This window comes from Eptatretus burgeri, chromosome 4, assembly GCF_056783735.1.
Source record: "Eptatretus burgeri isolate ZD-2024b chromosome 4, Ebu_testis_v1, whole genome shotgun sequence".
Classification (NCBI taxonomy): Eukaryota; Metazoa; Chordata; class Myxini; order Myxiniformes; family Myxinidae; genus Eptatretus; species Eptatretus burgeri.
Window position 1 is genome coordinate 22,450,371 of NC_140964.1, and position 21,206 is coordinate 22,471,576.

The 21,206-nt window shown below is 45.7% G+C and overlaps 1 protein-coding gene across 5 annotated transcripts in view; it reads right to left on the reverse strand.

Moving 5' to 3' along the window:
- Positions 1–21,206, reverse strand: part of PIGN (phosphatidylinositol glycan anchor biosynthesis class N) — a 138,475-nt gene that overhangs the window by 69,083 nt on the left and 48,186 nt on the right. For all 5 annotated transcript variants that reach the window (XM_085877149.1, XM_085877150.1, XM_085877151.1 and 2 more), the window contains 4 exons: positions 4,787–4,903; positions 4,544–4,584; positions 4,340–4,399; positions 945–1,037 (listed from right to left, as the gene is read on the reverse strand). In XM_085877149.1, the coding sequence (XP_085733275.1) occupies positions 945–1,037; positions 4,340–4,399; positions 4,544–4,584; positions 4,787–4,903 (311 nt within the window). The remainder of the gene's footprint in view (positions 1–944; positions 1,038–4,339; positions 4,400–4,543; positions 4,585–4,786; positions 4,904–21,206) is intronic.

The following is a 21,206-nucleotide window of genomic DNA, read 5'->3' on the forward strand; positions in this document are numbered from 1 at the left end:
CCCACTTTTATCCACCATGTAGTAAAATCCAAGGTCCAGAAATTTATCCTGGTAAGAACGTTCTCGAGATTTGCTGGTGACCGGTGCTGCCATCACAAATAAGGTCTCGAGTCGTACGTGGAGACGTGAATAGACATTAATGATAGAGTCAGAGTCTGAGTCTGAGAGGCCGTGGATCAAACCACTAATTTCCCGCCAAAATGAACCGCCCTTCAGCGAGCCCGCGCATCGGCTGGATCGCATTCCAAGTGTCATGTTGCGCCGGTTCCCATACTTTGAACGAACCGTTTATATTACATCCCGTAAAAGCGAACACCGATCGAAAATAGACAATTTTTTTCGCTGCAAGCGGACACCCGCGACCCCACGAAATTTGCTCGGTGACCCCACTTGGGGTCGCGCCCCGGGGTTTGAAAAACCAAGGCCTAGAAGTATATGCACACTCACGTCTACGATGTCTAGCTTGGGTTTGAATCCCGACCCAGCTATAAACTGTCATCCCAGTGTTTCACAGGCAGGGTGATTCATAAATGTGGGTGCCGTCCCTCGGATAGATGTTAAACAGACGTCCGGTCTCCCAGCATTGTTGGTGGACGTTAAAGATCCCACTGTGTCCTTCACGAAGAGGAGGTGAGCTATCGTCGACACCCTGAACAAATTACAAATTTTTGTCTTAACCTGCGACGGGCATTGCGTCAATGGCACAGCCATGCTCATAGCCAATGATGCTACCCTGCAGCCTTGCGCTGCATATGAACAAAGAAGAAGACTTCCAAAAACAACCTCTAAAGGGGCATTTCTCATTAGAAGGATCTCATTTATCTCAGTACAAATCATAAAAATTCACAAAAAATAATTACAACATACGATGCAAATAAGGTAAATAAAAAAAAAACGATTGATTATTTCTTAGAGTTGAAAGTGAAGCATTTCGTAATACTCACCTGAAACTGTTCAACAATAGCGAGGGCATTTGCAAGTGCCGCTTCTGCACGAAAAGCTAGAGAAGTATTTAAGTAGGACAAAGGAAGCAGACCCTAATGAAGAGAATGGAATACAATATTTTAAAATGCCAGGAATATTACTTTATGCACCAAGAAATCCTTAAAATCACAAGTGCAGTAACATCATAAAAATGTTATAAAGATTGGTTATGGAGTTGCATTTCTTTTTCCGAGTGCACAGCAAAGGCAGCCCATTTAAGGAAACTGTGGGAATGGCAATTCAAAACTACCTTATCAAGTTAATGGAATTAGGTGCATATGCTTAAAGAGGGAGAAAAGTGATCATAAAAACAATGTATCGTCAGAACAACAGAGAACATTAAAGGCAATAAATGTGAAATGGATACCAAATTTACAGCATTTTTGAATAAGGCTCTTTCTGTAATGTATTCTTCTGGCTCTCTGAGAATGCAGTCGTTGAGACTATCAACTCTTCTTAAAGAATGAAAATAATTGGTGAAAAGTGTAAGTTGGAATCTCAACAAGTTTAGGAGATGCTACAGGGTATTCTAACCCCATCCAATGCCATGATTGAATGTAGAAGGATTTTTGGCTGACTGGGATTGAATATCCTAGCCAAAACTTGTGCTATTTCATCTAGGTTTACAATTTACACAAACTTGTCAAGCAATACAGCAACATTTATGAAGATATCTCAAGTAGTTTTGAAGCAACAGCTGCTGTAAGATGGCTCAAACGTGCAAGATTCGACAATATTGGCCTGAGCGTGCTCACAACTCTGGAAACACAATGTAGATTATATGTGGAGCTGAGATTTATAACTTTGGGGTTTTCCATATGATGCATATTAAAAAAATTAAAAGGATTTCGAAATGGCGAGGCAATAAGGTTCCTTGAAATTAGTTGATATCCCATGGATTGACTTATTAATATGCACGATGCCATGCTGCTTCTCATCATAGAAAATGAGAAAGATAAGGTGTTTCTCTTTCTCTCTGTAGCGTCTTTGTAGCGTCTTCCTGTGCCTTCTTCTGTTCTCTTCTCTCCACATGTGATGCTCATCCACCCATAGTGTTTGACTTATTGCCTTCCCAAGTTGCAATGGGTTGTTATGAATTACCATAGGTCCTGCTCTTTTCCTGTACATTACACTTAAAACTAGGAGGGCACTCGGAAGCATGCATAGCTCCGCCACGTAATGCCTGATCCACGAGAACATTTCGGGCCCAATACATTTTTGAAATATCATGCTATATATAATTTTTGGCCCTATCTCTCAATGGTGAAGAATCACTTTAAAAATTCTAGTAGTCGGATCCGAATTCGGATCTTCACCAAAATCGAATCAATTCTTCCTTGTCACACACCCAACCTGTACACAAAATTTCATCCAAATCCGTCAGCAACTTTTTAAGATATCCTGCACACAAACAGACACACAGACAGACAGACAAACAAACAAACAAACAAGCCGGTAGGCGACGAGGGATTCACTAGGATCGAAGCGCTGGATACGATGCTTTTCATTCTGACTGATCCACCGACGAAAATTCATTGCAAGACGTATTGGTTCACATACAATTGTTCCTCTGCCTGGCAAGATTTTCCTATTGCATATTTTGCCAACTGGTATTGCTCATAAAAAAATGACGGTAAATAGACACCTATTTTTGAAGGACTACCATTTGAAAAATAATCGGTTTGCTGGTTTGTGCTGTGGAGCCTCGCGTTGCAGACACACACACACACACACACACACACACACACACACACACACACACACACACACACACACACACACACACACACACACACACACACACACACACCCTGATAAACTTCTCTCAATGCTCTTGTTTGACCACACCTCCTGAGCCACACAATATTTTCATAAGCCACGCCCACTTTCCTATGCCACTCCCACTGTAAATAGCAAATAATTGGAGGTGGTGTGGGTCGTGGAATCGTTTTCGGGAAATAAATAAATAATTGGAGGTGATGTGTTGATCGTGGAATCGTTTACGGAAAATAAATAAATAAATGGAGGCGGAGTGTGGGTCGTGGAATCGTTTTCGGTAAATAAATAAATAATTGGAGGTGGTGTGTGGGTGGGGAATCGTTTTCGGTAAATAAATAATTGAAGGTGGTGTGTGGGTCGTGGAATCGTTTTCGGTGAATAAATAAATAAATAATTGAAGGTGGTGTGTGGGTCGTGGAATCGTTTTCAGTAAATAAATAAATAATTGAAGGTGGTGTGTGGATCGTGGAATCGTTTTCGGTAAATAAATAAATAATTGAAGGTGGTGTGTGGATCGTGGAATCGTTTTCGGTAAATAAATAAATAATTGAAGGTGGTGTGTGGGTCGTGGAATCGTTTTCGGTAAATAAATAAATAATTGGAGGTGGTGTGTGGGTCGTGGAATCGTTTGCAGTAAATAAATAAACATATTATTAGAAATCCAAAAAGACAGAAATGCCGGTGATTCCATTTCTTTTGGATCCTTTTCACTTTGGTCAATAACATTTGGATCGAGGAGAGATCGAAGGTGGAACGACGGTGTAGTTCCTTACAAACACTGTATACACACCTTAAATGACGGTAAATAGACACCCGATTTTTGAAGGACTACCATTTGAAAAATTAAACCTCAATCAAAAATCGCCTTGAGTAAAATTTTCTAAATATCTCGAAGTGTTTAATTCCGAAGTCTCGTTTCTCTACATTCAAAACTGAAGGACAAGTATTGAAAATACTGTACGCGGTTTTTCGGCCGCTGCACAGCAATGGGTGGTTGCGAGGCAACAAGATTCAAACGGGCACATTCCCAGTATATATTCCACCTGTTGGCAAAGTTTCAACAAAATCGGTTTGCTGGTTCGTGCTGTGGAGCCTCGCGTTGCAGACACACACACACACACACACACACACACACACACACACACACACACACACACACACACACACACACACACACACACACACACACGGAAAACCCGACAATAAGGGATATCTAGCATATATAGCGAATCCAACAGACAGAGAGGGGTAAAAACATAACCTCCTTCACCTTCAGTGGCGGAGGTAGAAAGCAAGACCGATGCTTGTTATAACACCATGAACAATTTCGTTTTCCTCCAGTGACACAAGACGCATCACTACACATATAGTATATGCAGGATGAGGCCATTATGAGACAACAGTCTACCTTTATATGAATTACAACAAAATTAAGAGACATTAATGAACAAATCAAGAGAGTAAGTATATTTGGATTGGAACCTGCGAAGAGAATGCCAAACAGTCCAACTCTGTTTGAAATTCCTAACTGAAAACAAGCCGATCACATTGAAATGCAGATTTGTTTCAGACTTACCACGGAATTCATTGGAAAAGGAATTCCCAATAAGGTCGCCATTAATGGAGCCAAATCTGCCTGCGAGGAAAAGCAAAGCAAAGCAAAAACAATATAACATAGAGGCAGCTCTTAACAAGGATATCACTTGGAGTATGCTTTTTATGAGAGGATTAAAAGCTTTCATTACACCTTTCACCCTTCTCCAGCCTCCCCATCACCCACCTGATTGACATCTTTTCTCTTCAAATGGCTCAATTTCCATTCTGTGGAATAAAATTCCACCAAAACACTCAAAAACCAAACCTCGACTTGTATGAAAAAAACACAAAAACATACAAACAACTCCATTGCATTGAGCATAACATTATAGTCAGACAGGGAGATCAACCCTGTAGATTTGATTATAGCTCGTCCTTTCATTTCATAATGAATTAACAGCACGCAAGGTTTCCTTGTTGAACACACCTTCTGAAAAGCTATCAGTGTAGGTTTGTACACTGATGTGTTCTGGCCCATTAACACCGCCACCCCAACACACCACAGGTGTCATTGTCTCTGAACTGTGTCCTGCACCGTGTGAACCTTGGAAGAAAGTAAGGCAAAGTAAAGCAATATAAAGAGGAAGTGAGGATTGATTCTGAAAATTGTTTTTACTCTGCCGTAAACAATTCTTATGTTCCATGAGGGATCATCAACATATTACAAGTGAAAAAGGCCGATGGAAAGGATGGGATGAAGGGGGACATGGGGAGAGTGTAAATAGAGAAAAAAAAGGGGGAAAATGGGGGGAAAAGGAAAGAAAAAGAGAGAAATAAGGAAAAAATAAGAATAACCGAGAGCAAAGTGGATGGCGCACCGTCGCAAATCCCAACGCTTCCCACCTCAAGCAAAACTGAAAGATGGCAAACAATTCCACCAGGAATGACCCAATATCAAATTTAGAGTTAAAAATTATTTTCTTGTTTTGACCTCTGTTGGAAAAAAAAACAAAAAAACCGTTACATATTTCATGCATCCCCCAATGTTGACTGCATTTACAAAGTTTCATTAAAATGTGTCTTAAAATGCTCCCGTAATTGCATTTACTGGTATTTGACCTTTTGATCCCGCCCACTCGGGCGGGGTCAAAAATTATAATTCTCTTGCACCTTCAAGAGGTGCCTCCATTTTTAAGGAGATATTAAGGAGGAGATAGCATGACTGACGGACAGACGGAGCCGATTTCAGTATTCCTCCATTTTTTTTTTCAAAAAGCGTGTGGTTAAAAAAGATTGTGTGTGAGTGCGCGAGTGTGAGTGCATGCTCAGGGAATAAAATAGATGGTATGGGAGTGGTTTTCTATCATTGGTAAACTAATTAAATAGGGTTACAACTCTTTTCCACCGACTCCATCTCGATCACAAGCGAAGCAATTTGCTGTGGCCTTTCAGGATAACAGTATAATGTGTTTGTGATACATGATGCAAAATGCTCTGGATCCTACACTTTCATCCACACCAACAATTACTGACTCCTGCTTGGATCACTTCTTACAATACTCGCCAGTCAACATACAATCCAGGCCATCACCACTAACTCAAAGAAAATAACTTTCAGTACTCGATAAAACATCTTCGGTTGTCATCATTATCTCTCCACGTATTCTACTGTTAATTTGCAATTGGTCATTGGCTTTGACGCCAGTACAAATTATTATTACGGATCCTAGGCATCAACAAGCGACATATTTCGAACAAACAGTTTCAAATGCAGCACGTCGCTGCCATCAGAGCATTTCAAAATTGCGATCTGCGACCCCATTCCTTGGCGGGTGTGGGGAAGTGTTTTCGGCCCCCACAAAAAAAAATTAGAAAACCAAAATTGATTTCTTCAAAATGTCAACAGTATTAGAACAGCACCGGGCAAGGCTGGGTATCCCAACAATTATTAATATTTCAGAAGCCCTGCTGCTTTTTATACAGCTGATCAAAATATATTAACTTGACTTTCTTCCATCCTGTTTTGGTATATCTTTTGACCTGCTCTTCAATGGTTTAAATCCTATTTTGCAGATCATACATCCAGAGTTGGGGACTCGAGTTGCAAAATTTGGTGACTTCACTCAGAAGTGACAAAATTGACTTGGGACTCAGATTTGTGACTTGCTTGCAACTTACATGAGACTTGAGTTTATAATAACTTGTTCACAATAATTGGAAAATAATAGTTGAATAAGCATTGAATGAAAACGGGGTTTCAAGTAAATGGTACCGGTATATGATTTTCAGTCGTCGACATGCGTGGTTCGGTCAATGACGACATAACCTTGCACATGTATTCTGTACATGTGCAGCGTGCCAGCGCTTAGGGCCGTCGGATCGCATAACATTCTCCATTAAGGTGAAAGGGAATGCTCACTTTCCAGACAGCACAGAGCACACCATGTCCAAGTGGCAAGCATCAGTCTTACCAATATGGGAAGCACAACTTTATTCAAACCATGTCATTGATATTCGTGTTGAATCGTGGAAACTTGGCCCCGTGCATGTCCTGACCCGATATAATGATTTCATGATTATTGAAATGTCATTTGACTTGTATTATTTAAACTTCGTCAATAATTGGAAATTGTATCACAACAACAATTGAAGTTAATAAGTTCTGTGCTTTATTTTCCCCAATGTCCCACCCTATTTCCGCTTCCACGAAGTCCTGCCCCCTTCGTAATTCCCGAGCGTCCCTCCCCCTTCCTGATTTGCCACCTCCCATCCTAATTATATGTTTAATTTTGACGTACATAATAAATATACAGTTAAAGTAAATTATTAAAATATTCTTTCCCGTTCCACATTGAATGCCTTGGTTCTACGTGTAAACCATTTAATCATCGGCTGGGGTTACTGACTAATCTCATGCACATTTGTTCAAGTAGGTACAGTGCCTTCGGTATGTATTCACACCCCTTTACTTTTGTCACATTTTGTTGTGTGCCCTCAAAGACTTGAGACTTGACTTGAGAATTGCCCTCTTAGTCCAAGAGCATTAGGGTTTAACCTGGACATTTTTGGTAACAAGCTGATTTTTTCAGGAAAGGTCCAGGAATGTGTGTGAAATAACATACTAAAAGTCCTCATGAATCCTCCTTGAGCGTTTTCCGCAATCCAAGATGGCGTCCAAAATGGCCGCCATTTCATGTTTTTCTCTTAACTTTGCAAGTAGGTTTCCCCAAAACGCACTTTAGATGTCCAAATATATGTTTTGAAGTACAAGGAACTCAATAGAATACATTATAAGAGATGTAGAAGCACACAAGTGCCAATGCCATCACATGATTGCCATCACATGATTCTGCAATTTCTATAACACATCACAATCACAGTACTCTATAGCATGTTTACATATTGATACCTGTGAAGTTAAATTACGGATGAATCAACTCATTGTGGGGTGCCAGAATGTCTGGTAGGAATTGTATTGGGCAGAGAAAATCTCGCAAGGAAACCCGAGAGGAAAATGATGATGATAGTGGCTACTGCACAGAAATTCACTGCCATGTAATATGTGACTTGAAGACTAACTTATTTTGTTATCCCTAGATGTGCACTGCACTTGTACTGTCGCAGCCTGGTAATATATTTTATCTCCTATGACAACCAGGGATGACATCTCATAGCACTTTGTATCCAATGGAAAAGGCACTTTAAAATGTCTGCTATTATTAATAATGAATGTATACTAGCATATCACAATATATGTGATATGCTGTGACACACACAAAAAAGGAACCTTTTATACAAATACAGCATACATGTACCAATAGGAAGGAGTGTCATACACTCTCTGATTTCTATCATACTATAATTCTTTTCATCTGCGTGAAACAAATAAAATGATTCAATACAATGTTTTAGGTGTAACGATAGACTACTCCACAGAAATTCCCTGTCAAGTGATATTACACAGTACTGTGTAGTACATGCATGAAGACACAAATTTTGATCATGCATTTAGTCTGGGTACCAAAAATAATAGTTTTACTTCCTTAATGATAACGGAATGTTTCAAATAGAACTCACCTCATGGTAGACATCAACTGCATCTTGTTGGTAAAAAAAGGTTAGCACCAAGTTTTCAATTTCCGAGCTTTAGGTGATGAAAATGGACCATATGGCAAATTTATGTCGCCCTGTCTGTTTAGCATCAAACTGATGGTACAATGTTTCCCTCGTAATGTCATAAGCGATTAAGGGCACACTTCTAGACTTTAACATTCAAATTGATTTGAATACTGTATGCACAGCAACCACATTTATAATTGAAATGTTTGTTGAATATTTTCAGGATGAAATATCACAGTTAATTAATTAATGATAAATATTTAAACAATTTTGAGATAAAATTGTTAATGACGGCCATTTTGGACACCATTTTGGATTTTTGGAAGAGCTCAAACAGTTTTATTGGTACTTGCGTGCTTCAACATCTCTTAAAATGTATTCTATCGAGTTCCTTATACTTCAAAACATATATGTAGACATTTAAAGTGTGTTTTGGGGAAACCTGCTTGCAAAGTTATGAGAAAAACAGAAGAGGCGGCCATTTTGGACGCCATCTTGGATTGCGGAAAACGCTCAAGGAGGATTTATGAGGACTTTTAGTATGTTATTCTAGACATATTCCTGGACCTATCCTGAAAAAATCAGCTTGTTACCAAAAATGTCCAGGTTAGGGCCTATTTTGACCTAATGCTCTTGGACTATCTCTTGACATCTCTGCAAACGTTGAGAACTGTGCATGTCTGGCTATTCATCAGACCCAATTAATCCATCTGTTGGCATTCTGTAGGGATCTCTCTCTGGACAAGCCTTGTTTTCTCTTTTATGCAGGCATCCACTTGGTACAATTTTACAGAATTTTATCAGCTTTCATTGTTATGCTGACTATACCCAGATCTACTTGTCCATTCAACCTGGGAATGTGCTGACTGCCACCGATTTCCTGTCTCTCTGCAATTCAAACATGGATCTGCATGAAATGTCTCAAACTCAATGCCACCAAGACTGATATGTTCAACCATGGCTCTCAATCCCTTCTTTATAAGGACTCAACAAACGTAGTGACACGTGGGGATCACCACCCAACCTCTACTGCTTCAATGGTTTTAAAACCAGTTATCACTATATGGACCCGACTCTTTCCCATATTCAATAAATTGCTAAAATCTGAAAAATTAATTTCTTTCATCTGCACAATATTGCCCAAAACTACTGTCGACTAAATCAGAAGAGAACTGGGACTTTGGATCATGCTTTCATCATGTAACTTGCCTTCTTATTCTCTCAAGCTACCATATCTCATTCATAGCATGGCTGTTGCACTAGTACCGCAGGCTTGCCTATTTAATCACATCACTTCACTTCTCAAAACAATTCATTGGCTCCCAGTGCACCGGTAGATCAATTTTTTTTTTTTTTTTTGCTGAGAACCTTCGAAAGCAAACATCAAGTTGGTCCCTGCTTACATTTCTGAAGGAATCACACTTTGACCATGTGCAAGAGAGCTGCGATCAAACAATGGGACTCTCCCTCACACGAGGATTAAGACTTTTGACGATGGAGGATTCTTCAGATGTGCTCCTCATCTCTCATTTTCCAAATTTGCAGGGTCTCGTCGATTACGGTTTTAAAATCTCTCCAAAAATTGCATCAAATTTCAATACATTATCTTACTTTGTATTCTTCTTACGTTTTCTTTCTTTGTAAAATACTTTGAGATTTTACTTCCAAATAAGAGTGTTATGTTCCAATTTCATTGACGGATTATAGAGGAGGGAGAAGAAAAGTTAAAAGGAGGTTAATAGTTGATTGCAGTAAAAGGAGGAAAGGAAAGGGTATGTGTGGAATATGCAGGAAGGAAGAGGAGGGTAGGGTTTGGTCAAACATTCCACCACTTTTATATGCAAAGCAAAAGAATGTCTCCAGAGGTAACACAGTCACCTTGCCATAAATATTTTAGGTCGGTTTTATTTTCTTCACACCAGGAGTGAGGTTCATGATAGAGCAAGGTGGAACTGACAATGGGACAAACATCAAGGGAATGAATGAACAGAACAATAGGGGAGGTAGGAGGGGAGGTAACATTAAAAACAGCAAAAAGGTTATTTACGAGAGATGAAAAAAACAATGCAAAGTGACTGTTGACATCAATCCAACGAAACAATCAATCTCTTAAAATTATTATAACAATGAGTAGAAGTAGAAGTAGAAGAAGAAGTAGAAGAAGTAGTAGAAGTAGTAGAAGTAGTAGAAGAAGTAGAAGAAGTAGAAGAAGTAGAAGAAGTAGAAGAAGTAGAAGAAGTAGAAGAAGTAGAAGAAGTAGAAGAAGTAGAAGAAGTAGAAGAAGTAGAAGAAGTAGAAGAAGTAGAAGAAGTAGAAGAAGTAGAAGAAGTAGAAGAAGTAGAAGAAGTAGAAGAAGAAGAAGAAGAAGAAGAAGAAGAAGAAGAAGAAGAAGAAGAAGAAGAAGAAGAAGAAGAAGAAGAAGAAGAAGAAGAAGAAGAAGAAGCATTTTGCAGCATCTCAGCACATCCATATATCAGAGGTCATGTGTTGCGAAGATAAAGAGACATAAGAAATTAAGTACAGACATTAAGGCACATAAGAACCAAGAGCCTATTAAACAGAAAACTGCTCAAAGACAAAATGGAATAGGTCGACAATTGCAAGGTGAGAGAGGTTTATCTACAGGAAAAAGCACTCTGACAAACCTCAGGAGAACAAAAACACAGGAAAATTATCTCCAACAGAAATCGCATCTTTCTTTGGGATGGTCAGCATTAAGTATGAAGCCTGTGGCGGCTGGTTGCATCATTGCTGGGAGTGTGGGTTGTGCCGCTGATGCGGTGCCCCCTGTTTACAGTAAGCCGGTACTCAGTTTGCCGACCTCAGAAGGATGACAAGCTGTTTCAACGCACCTGGTGAGATTTCACAGTAAGACAGGGGCTCAAACTCAAGACCCAAACATCTTAATCCAGCCACCCAACACCAGGCTCTTCTGTATGGTAATGTCTTGCAACTGCATCTTCCAATAAGATGCTTCGACCTCTTACACTTTGAACCATCAGTTTGTACACAGGTTTTCACTGCATCGTGCAGCGGTTGAAATGTACCAACTAGAACTCTCAGTTCAAAGGACAAAAGACATATACCCTGCCTGCATTCGCTCAAGGCCCAAACCAAAGTTTCAAAAGATTTTGTTGAAGAGATGCTTTTTGTTGGTGATGGTACATTTACAGAGAATGCAGAGTGTGACCTTCAGGAAACAACACCAAAGCCATACCATCAATCAGCCATCCTTTTTGCTCAAGGCAAACAAACACATGAGCAAATGCCACAAATCCGGAGCACTAGACAGGACTCGAAAGACGCTATTCTCAAAGTGTTTTATACTTCCCACTTTTGATCAATTGGAAGTCTTGCCGGTTTTTGAAGTCCACAGAAAATATTGCTGTGTACACGATATTCATTTTCAAAATGCATCGAGCATTCCTTTAAAGTAGCTTCACAGGCTTTCCAATATATTGATGAGGGATTAAAGTCTAAAGCATCAATAGGGAGAGAGCTAAAGTTCCCAAAGGCTGCGGCATTCAAAACTCTTGTCCATTTTTTTTTTGTTTAATCCCAAGTGACATTCCGTTCTACTTATTCTGTTTCTGAGACGTATTAGGTTGTGACATTAACTTCTTTTTTCATGTTCCAAAAGACAATCAGCAACTGTTGCATTCCTGGAATGCGTTTCCAGGTTTTCCTCTGTATATTTACTTTGTTATCTCGGATCTCCAATGACGTGCTGACATTTTGCCTTCAGACTTGAAAAATCTAGAAATGTACAATTAGCCGCAAATGAGGCAATTGATTTGCCTCTGCCCATGTAATATGTCATTTCATCTCAAATGCAGATCACATGAAAAACTAGAATGACACTCGGTGGAGTACATACTTCCCAGGAGGCTCAACAGATTACGTTTTGTATCCCACTGATAGGCTGGATCTTCATCCGCATGTTAACCAAAACTTAATTAGCTTGTTCTCGTCACCTATCCAACTCATCCACATAGTTTTGTCAAAATCCATCCACAACTTTTTGAGATATCTTACTATATATGTATATATATACATATACATATATATATATATATATATATATATATGTATATATATATATATACATATATATATATATATCTATATATATATATATATATATATATATTTATATATATATGTATATATAGATATATATATATATATATATATATATATATATTGTTGTGGTTGACGAAATTCGCAAACCACCATTCAGGTCCCTTAGGTGAGATATCTCTGTAAGTATATGTGTAGTTAGGCTCAAACCCGTTGTTTCGAGGGAATAAATGTCATTCATTCGGGCTGCGACCCCTCTAGATAGCCGTTTTTCTTTTACTATCTTTATTTTGGACCAGCCGCCATTACTACCACCACCAACCACGTCTCAACAGCCATCACACAACAACCACCAACCGCAACGCCGCTTCACAACAACAGCCACGACCTTTACCGTCACAAATCGCCCTCGCAACGATCGCATCACCACTATTCCCACGCCACTTGTGGGCACCGATAGTGGACTCGTGCAGGGCGCGCACCGAGCGGGGGTGCAAAAGCGCCGGCCTTTCCGAAGGAAACGGATCAAAAACGACTCACGCCCACTTCTGTTCCGTCCTATCGGTGAGCGTGGGGCGATTTGGCCCCGGCTCCAGGTACGTTGGAGTGTGGTCGCTATATGCAAATTCATGGATCAAAAAGCATTCACGCCCACTTTTCCTCGGTCCAATGGGGAGCCAGTTAGAGGTGAAGGGTCGGAGGTAAAGGGTCGAAGGAGCGAGGCCACGGGGGATATAAACGACCGCGTTCGTCAGTCAAGAGTTCGGAGTGGTCGGTGGAGCTGGGAAGAAGTGGTAGTAGTCAGAGTGAAGAGGACGGAGCTGTGGAGAGGTGGCGGCGGCGAAGGCGGTCGAGGGGGTGCTCGTGTCGGAGTCGGGGAGCTGCGGAGGGAGAGGCCGGCGGCGCGACCGAGGTCGTGGTGGAGACGCTCGTCGCGGGACCCGAGACAGGGAGATATCCTCCATCCCCCGAGCATCAACAACCCCCTCCTGTTTCCCCCCGCGCTGAGATAGTGCGAGAAGGGGGCCCCGTCCCCACCCGATACCAGGCAGTCCCAGCGAGGCCCGCGGAGTCGGGGCGCCAGCGCCATTTCGCGGCTCATCACCAGACGGGTAGGCCCGACGCGGTCTCGGCCCCAGGCCCGCCTCATCCTTGAGGGTGGTCCTTTTCTTTTGCTTTGGGTATATGTGTTGTCGGCGCCGTCTGTGAAGTAAAACTGCATAAGTGTTGCCGTGTGCTCGCGTAGTCGGTAATAGATCTGCATTGTGTTTCTCTTTTATATTTGCTTTTTGTGTAATATTGTGTTTCTTCTTCTTTCACATTTGCTTTTGGTATAATTGTATATGTGTGCTTTCCGTTCATCGTGAAATAAATGTGCTTTATGTTGAACCGTTTTCCCGCTTCGCTTTGTCTTTTCCTCTATTGAATCTCCATCTTACTTCACGTAAAGGGTTGGTTGTGGGCTAAAACGCCCGATAATTAATCGAACCGTCGAGGCCGACGATAACACCGCTCGGTTATCCCGATAGTACGGAACGGGTCGCTTAAAGTGGCCCGTGTCCGAAGTCGACCTGCGGCGAGGTGCGATCGCCCGGTCTACCCTCCGTGTGGGTACTTCGGTAGGTCGAATTTGGCGAGCAACCCTATCCCACGCGGGGGGCCGATTGGCACGATCGTGGTGAGGCCGAAAGGTCCACCCGTGACTAGTTCCCGGCGTTAGTCCGAGAGGGTCACGACGGGATTGTCCGTCCGGTGGGCGACGTGCCGCGATTCGAGTTACGTGGCCGTTCGCACGCCGGCGGGCGCGAATCCGCAACACTGGTGTCAGGTCGTGCGATATAAACTCATCGCCCTCCTCGCGGCACTGGTATCAGAGAACGGGAAAATGGGCTCTCCTGTCTCCAACTAAATTCACGGGAATCGGTCCAGGGGTGAGAGGAGCGACCCCCGATTCCCTCCAAATTACGAGCGAGCTAAATTAACCCTTTGCGAGAAGCAAGATGGCGTCTCAAGGCGAGCGGGAGCCGGGGGTATTAGAAATGGATGTAGAATGTGTAGAATCCATGGCTCAGGACGAAATCCCCGTGCAGGAAATGTTGGTTGTACAGGAAAACGAACTCGCCCAACTGAACCCAGAGCTCGAAATAGGTGCGGCAGCGGCCGCGGTGTATGACACCTCCCCTCCCCCTCTCCACCAAAACCTCCCGATTCTTGCCGAATCAGCTCACCCAAGCGCACCCGACATGGCCCAGCTATTCACCATGCTGGCAAAGATGAATGCGGATGCGCAACAAATGAATGCGGAAATGAAAACGAAAATGGATGCAAACACAAATGAAATGAAAGGTATGAACGAAAAGATGGATGCGAATACACAGCAAATGAACGGAATGAACAAGCAAATGAACGGAATGGAAACAAACATGAAGGAAGAAATGAAAGAGCTGCGGGGTGCGACGCAGAACATGGGCCGAAGCCTGCAGGCGGGCATGAAGGCCGTTAGCAGGGAGCTTAAAATGGCGACTCCACGTGTGGGAGCGAACGAGCTGGGAGGGAGTGCAACGGCTGTCGGGCCCGCGGTGGACGCGGGTAAGAAAAAAATAATTTGGGGGGCATGTTGGGCGAGGGTCGTGACAGAAAAAGTGACGGTAACCGAAAGGGACAAACTAATTGGGGTGACGGAGACGTGCACGAGGGAGATAACAAGGGAAGAGACGGAAATAATAGTTGAGACAAGGGAGGTAAAGGGTGAAGAGGTGACTGAGTTGGCAGAGACACGGGAGATGGGAACGATAGAGGGAAGACTGCACGATGAAGACGGGGTAAGTGACGCACACACACACACGGAGGTAGTGGAGGACAATGGGGGTGAGCTCGCGGACTGGGTAGAGACCCGGTGCGAGCAGTTGGATGGCCTCCTCCAGGAACGAGGGGAGGGAGTATGCCCCCCTTGAAGCGAGTCACGACCAGGTGAGTTCGGTCGTGCTTTGCGAGGTCGAGGGGAGGAGTGCTGTGGACAGGTGCACGGAGAGCTTGGGGGGTATAGAGGCCCCGGAGACCCTTGTGGGGACACGAATCCCCAGTGTGGTTGTCCCTGTGTGTGTGGTGCAAGGTGTGAGTGCGTCCCCGTGTGTGGAAGCGACCCCGTGTGTGAGTGGTGTGGTGGCGATTGTGCCGGAGTACGTGCCTCCCAGCACGCCGTGTGTAAAAGGGGCACCGCAAGTGGAAGAGGCCGTGTGTGTGAGTGAAACGGCCAGTATGAGTGAGGCACCGCGGTTGAGTGCCCCCGCGTGTGTGAGTGAGGCACGGTGTATGAGTGAGGCACCGCGGATGAGTGCCCCCGCGTGTGTGAGTGAGGAACGGTGTATGAGTGAGGCACCGCGGGTGAGTGCCCCCGCGTGTGTGAGTGGTGTGGTTTGTGTGAGGGAAATGGCACGAGTGAGTGGAAGGCCGCGAGTGAGGGGAGCCACGTGTGCAAGGGTAATGGCATGCGTGAGTGAACGGCCGAGTGCAAGGGAGACCGTGTGTGTGAGAGAGCGGTATGTAAGGGAGATGTCGGTCGGCATGAGTGAACATGCAGCCGCGTCTCCCGGTGTGAGTTTAATGGTGAGGTGTGTTAGCGTCGTAACACGTGGGAGTGCGTGTGTCGAATGGCGACGACGGCGACATGTGAGGAAAGAAAGCCGAGTAGCGGCTGTAGTTGTTTCGGGGACCGTGCCGGGTTCACCCAGCAGTGAGCACGAGGTCCGTGCTGTGCAACGCACGAGGCCCCCACGTGCTCGCTTGCGAGAGTGAAGTCCCGGTCCGGAAACGCCAGCGGTGGATTTGCCGATCCCGTGGACGGACAAAGTTTAGGCAGGATTACGGATTTGGACCGGACGGGTTCTCCACGCGATCGTGTGTGTTAAGCTCCAACGGGCAAAGCACATGTGTTCGCGTGGGGAACCCCTCGAGACGTGGGGCTTGTGTTTTTTTTTTTATGCGCACGGTGACGTCATGGCTGCACGTGGGGTTGGAATCCGGCAGGAGGGGTATCCCTGCCGGATGGTACCGTCCAAGGAGGGACGAGGTACACGTGCAGCTGCATGACGTCACGGGCAGGTGCAAAGTGCGCGAGCTGTGAGTTGCCGCGCTGGTGCTGCGCATGTAAAGAAAAAAAAAAAAGCAAGCCTCACTTTCGGGTGCACAGGATTCCTGGGCAAGGGGTGGAAGACCCCCTTGACCAGGGCACAGGATGGAAACTAGTTCGGGGGAAGGGTTAGCTTAGCTAGACCGACTTCATGGGGCAGGGGTAAGTCCTCATGGAGTCCGTGGAATGGATTAGTTAGAGGGATTGTAGCCAGATTTAGGTTGGGAAATAAAATGATTGATTTGGAGACAGAGACAGACTTTGGATGTGTAGAGATGATGTAGTTTAGCTACGTAGTGTTAAAAGGAACGTGCTGTAGTTTAAGGGACGACGTGGGAGCACGAGTTAGTTAGGGGAGGTAGTTAGAAGGATGGCAGAGTTCAGCTGTGTGTGTGTTGAAGAGTTGGTGAGTTGTGAGGTGAGTACTTGGTGAGTGAGTGAGGCCAGCAGGTCTGTGTGAGTGGAGCGAATGGGGACTGCATGGTGCGATGAGTGATTGGGGGGAGGAGTGACTCCCGCCCAAGGGACCCCGGGGTCAGTGTAGAGTGAGTTAGGGGGTTAGTCAAATTTACAAAATGGAGGTCGTTTTGTTGTTGGTGGGAGTGTAGGCTCGAAACCCGTTTGGAGGGGTGCAGGAGCCCTGTTGACGGGCTGGGAGCGTGGCTGCGAAAGGTGAGTATCGCTGAGTGGGTACCCCGGGCACCAGGCTAGTCGGCCGTGGTAGGCCAAGGGCCCATGGGGGGCCGGGATAGCGTAGTGGGCACGGGTGCGCCTGCTTGGTGCGGGGGCCCGGGGCGCCATTAGCCGCGTGGGCAGTGTTGTGGGCACGGGTGACCCTCGGAAAGGGGCCTGGGAAGCCAGCCTGCCACGTGTGCGTTTCAGGGGAGGTGCCATGGGGGGCACTCCCCGGTGTTAGGGAGCTGGTAGGCTCGGAGGCAGTGTAGTGCCCGGGGGTGCCATCGTCGGAGAATCGGCAGAGGGTCGTGCCTGCCAAAGGGAGCCACGTGTCCCAGCCATGAGACCGTGTGAGGGCACGGAGAGAAAATTGGGGGGCAAGGCCCGTAATTGTGAGGACACCAACACAGGCGACGGGAATCTGGGTTGTTAGAACCAATAGTTTAAGCGAGAGGCCCTTGTTGAAAGCCCCGGGGTAGTTTAACAGTTAAATGGTTCGGGTAGAATAGGAAGTGTACCCCTCCGCACCATCCATCCCCTCGCTCTCGTTGTGGGCCGCTGGACCCACTTTGGGTTATAGATCGCTGAAGTCTGGGGAGGCCATCCTGAGGCTTCGTTGGGCCTCGACACAGGACGTTAGCTCTCCCTTATTCCCCTCCAGGAAGGGAACGTAGGGGTTGGGAGTAGGCTAGGTGACAGGATAGGTTAGCCGAACAAGGACAGTACAGGGGGTTAGGGGACGATTTATAGTAGGGAAGTAAAAATAAAAAAATAAGTTGGGGCTAAATTGGGGTTTGACAAATTAAGGGAGTGGGTATAGACAATGACAGGCAAAGGCGATAGGTTGGGAGGGAGACCGTAGGGTAGGTCCGAGCCCGCCTTCCGAGTGGCCAGCACCACCGCACTCCCTCCACCAACCTCCACTGAACGGCAAAGGCTGGCCAGCTTCATCTGCTGGCTGCGTTGCTGCAAGGCAGAGGCCGGCCAACTTCATCGGCAGCTGCGGTGCTGCAAGGCCTGTGCCGGTCGGATTGTCTGCAGCTGCTGTGCTGCAAGGCCTGTGCCATCGGCTGGCCGTGTTTTGCTTCAAGGCCTGTGCCGGCCACTTCATCTGCTGGCTGTGTTGCTGCAGGGCCTGTGCCGGCCCACTTCATCTGCCGGCTGGCTGTTTTTCTTCAAGGCCTACACCAGGCCAGTTAATCTGCTGGCTGTGTTTGCCTGCAGCGGCCTTCTTCTGCAGGCTGTGTTTGCCTGATCACCTTTGCCATGCCATGCCCACTGCCCCTGTTCACCAGCCCCGTTCAATTTTTGCTTTCCCCCCCCCCCCCTGTTCATTGCCATGTGCGCCAGGATCAGAAAGCAACAGTTTGCAAGCTGCAAGAACTGCCCTGTTGGCAGCTACAACACGGGCCTGCAGTGGCGGCCCGTGCACCGTGTTTGCGTGCATCCATTCATCCATCCATTCGTTGTGCTCATTGCGTGTGCCACTTGAGCTGGCACGGAGACTGCGTTTGTGCAGCCCATGCACTGTTGTGGTTCACTGCGTTCAGTTCAAACCATTCATCCATCCATTCGTTGTGTTCATTGCGTGTGCCACTTGAGCTGGCACGGAGACTACGTTTGTGCAGCCCATGCACCGTTGTGGTTCACTGCGTTCAGTTCAAAAGGGAAGGCCTTGGACTGCGTGTGAGCAGCCGGCCACGTTCCCTGTCACCTGCATTGTTTGAGCCAGAGACTGCATGCGAGCAGCCTGGCTCCCTGCTAACTGCTTTCTTTTTGCAGAGTTCATTGATCCTGGGCCATGGTTTAGTGTAAAATTTGTAAGTTAAGGTAAGATGTACTGTAAATATGAGTGCGCCCCCGGCATGTTTGTCTTAGCGCCGGCAATTTTATTTAAGTCGTCCGTGTGAGTGAGTTTGTTTAGGTCGTTACTCAGCCCTCAGGTTATTTATTTTGGGGACACGAATACCATGAATGTCGCACTCAGGGATCCGTCGGTAAAATGTACGAGGGGAAAACTACACATGATGGCACACGAAAATTTGACGACTCGGGACGAGTCTGTAAAAAGGGGAGGGGGTAGTGTTGTGGTTGACGAAATTCGCAAACCACCATTCAGGTCCCTTAGGTGAGATATCTCTGTAAGTATATGTGTAGTTAGGCCCAAACCCGTTGTTTAGAGGGAATAAATGTCATCCATGCGGGCTGCGACCCTTCTCGATAGCTGTTTTTCTTTTACTATCTTTATTTTGGACCAGCCGCCATTACTACCACCACCAACCACGTCTCAACAGCCATCACACAACAACCACCAACCGCAATGCCGCTTCACAACAACAGCCATGACCTTTACCGTCACATCTCGCTCTCGCAACCATCGCATCACCACTATTCCCGCGCCACTTGTGGGCACCGATAGTGGACTCGTGCAGGGCGCGCACCGAGCGGGGGTGCAAAAGCGCCAGCCTTTCCAAAGGAAACGGATCAAAAACGACTCACGCCCACTTCTGTTCCGTCCTATCGGTGAGCGTGGGGCGATTTGGCCCCGCCTCCAGGTACGTTGGAGTGTGGTCGCTATATGCAAATTCATGGATCAAAAAGCATTCACGCCCACTTTTCCTCGGTCCAATGGGGAGCTAGTTAGAGGTGAAGGGTCGGAGGTAAAGGGTCGAAGGTGAAGGAGCGAGGCCACGGGGGATATAAACGACCGCGTTCGTCAGTCAAGGGGAGTTGTCGGTGGAGCTGGGAAGAAGTGGTAGTAGTCAGAGTGAAGAGGACGGAGCTGTGGAGAGGTGGCGGCGGCAAAGGCGGTCGAGGGGGTGCTCGTGTCGGAGTAGGGGAGCTGCGGAGGGAGAGGCCGGCGGCATGACCGAGGTCGTGGTGGAGACGCTCGTCGCGGGACCCGAGACAGGGAGATATCCTCCATCCCCCGAGCATCAACAACCCCCTCCTGTTTCCCCCCGCGCTGAGATAGTGCAAGAAGGGGGCCCCGTCCCCACCCCATACTAGGCAGTCCCAGCGAGGCCCGCGGAGTCGGGGCGCCAGCGCCATTTCGCGGCTCATCACCAGACGGGTAGGCCCGACGCGGTCTCGGCCCCAGGCCCGCCTCATCCTTGAGGGTGGTCCTTTTCTTTTGCTTTGGGTATATGTGTTGTCGGCGCCGTCTGTGAAGTAAAACTGCATAAGTGTTGCCGTGTGCTCGCGTAGTCGGTAATAGATCTGCATTGTGTTTCTCTTTTATATTTGCTTTTTGTGTAATATTGTGTTTCTTCTTCTTTTACATTTGCTTTTGGTGTAATTGTATATGTGTGCTTTCCGTTCATCGTGAAATAAATGTGCTTATTGTTGAACTGTTTTCCCGTTTCGCTTCGTCTTTTCCTTTATTGAATCTCCATCTTACTTCACGTAAAGGGTTGGTCGTGGGCTAAAACGCCCGATAATTAATCGAACCGTCGAGGCCGACGATAACACCGCTCGGTTATCCCGATAGTACGGAACGGGTCGCTTAAAGTGGCCCGTGTCCGAAGTCGACCTGCGGCGAGGTGCGATCGCCCGGTCTACCCTCCGTGTGGGTACTTAGGTAGGTCGAATTTGGCGAGCAACCCTATCCCACGCGGGGGGCCGATTGGCACGATCGTGGTGAGGCCGAAAGGTCCACCCGTGACTAGTTCCCGGCGTTAGTCCGAGAGGGTCACGACGGGATTGTCCGTCCGGTGGGCGACGTGCCGCGATTCGAGTTACGTGGCCGTTCGCACGCCGGCGGGCGCGAATCCGCAACAATATATATATATATATATATATATATATATATATATATATATATATATATATATATATATATATATGTGTATATATATATATATGTATATATGTATATATATATATATATATATATATATATATA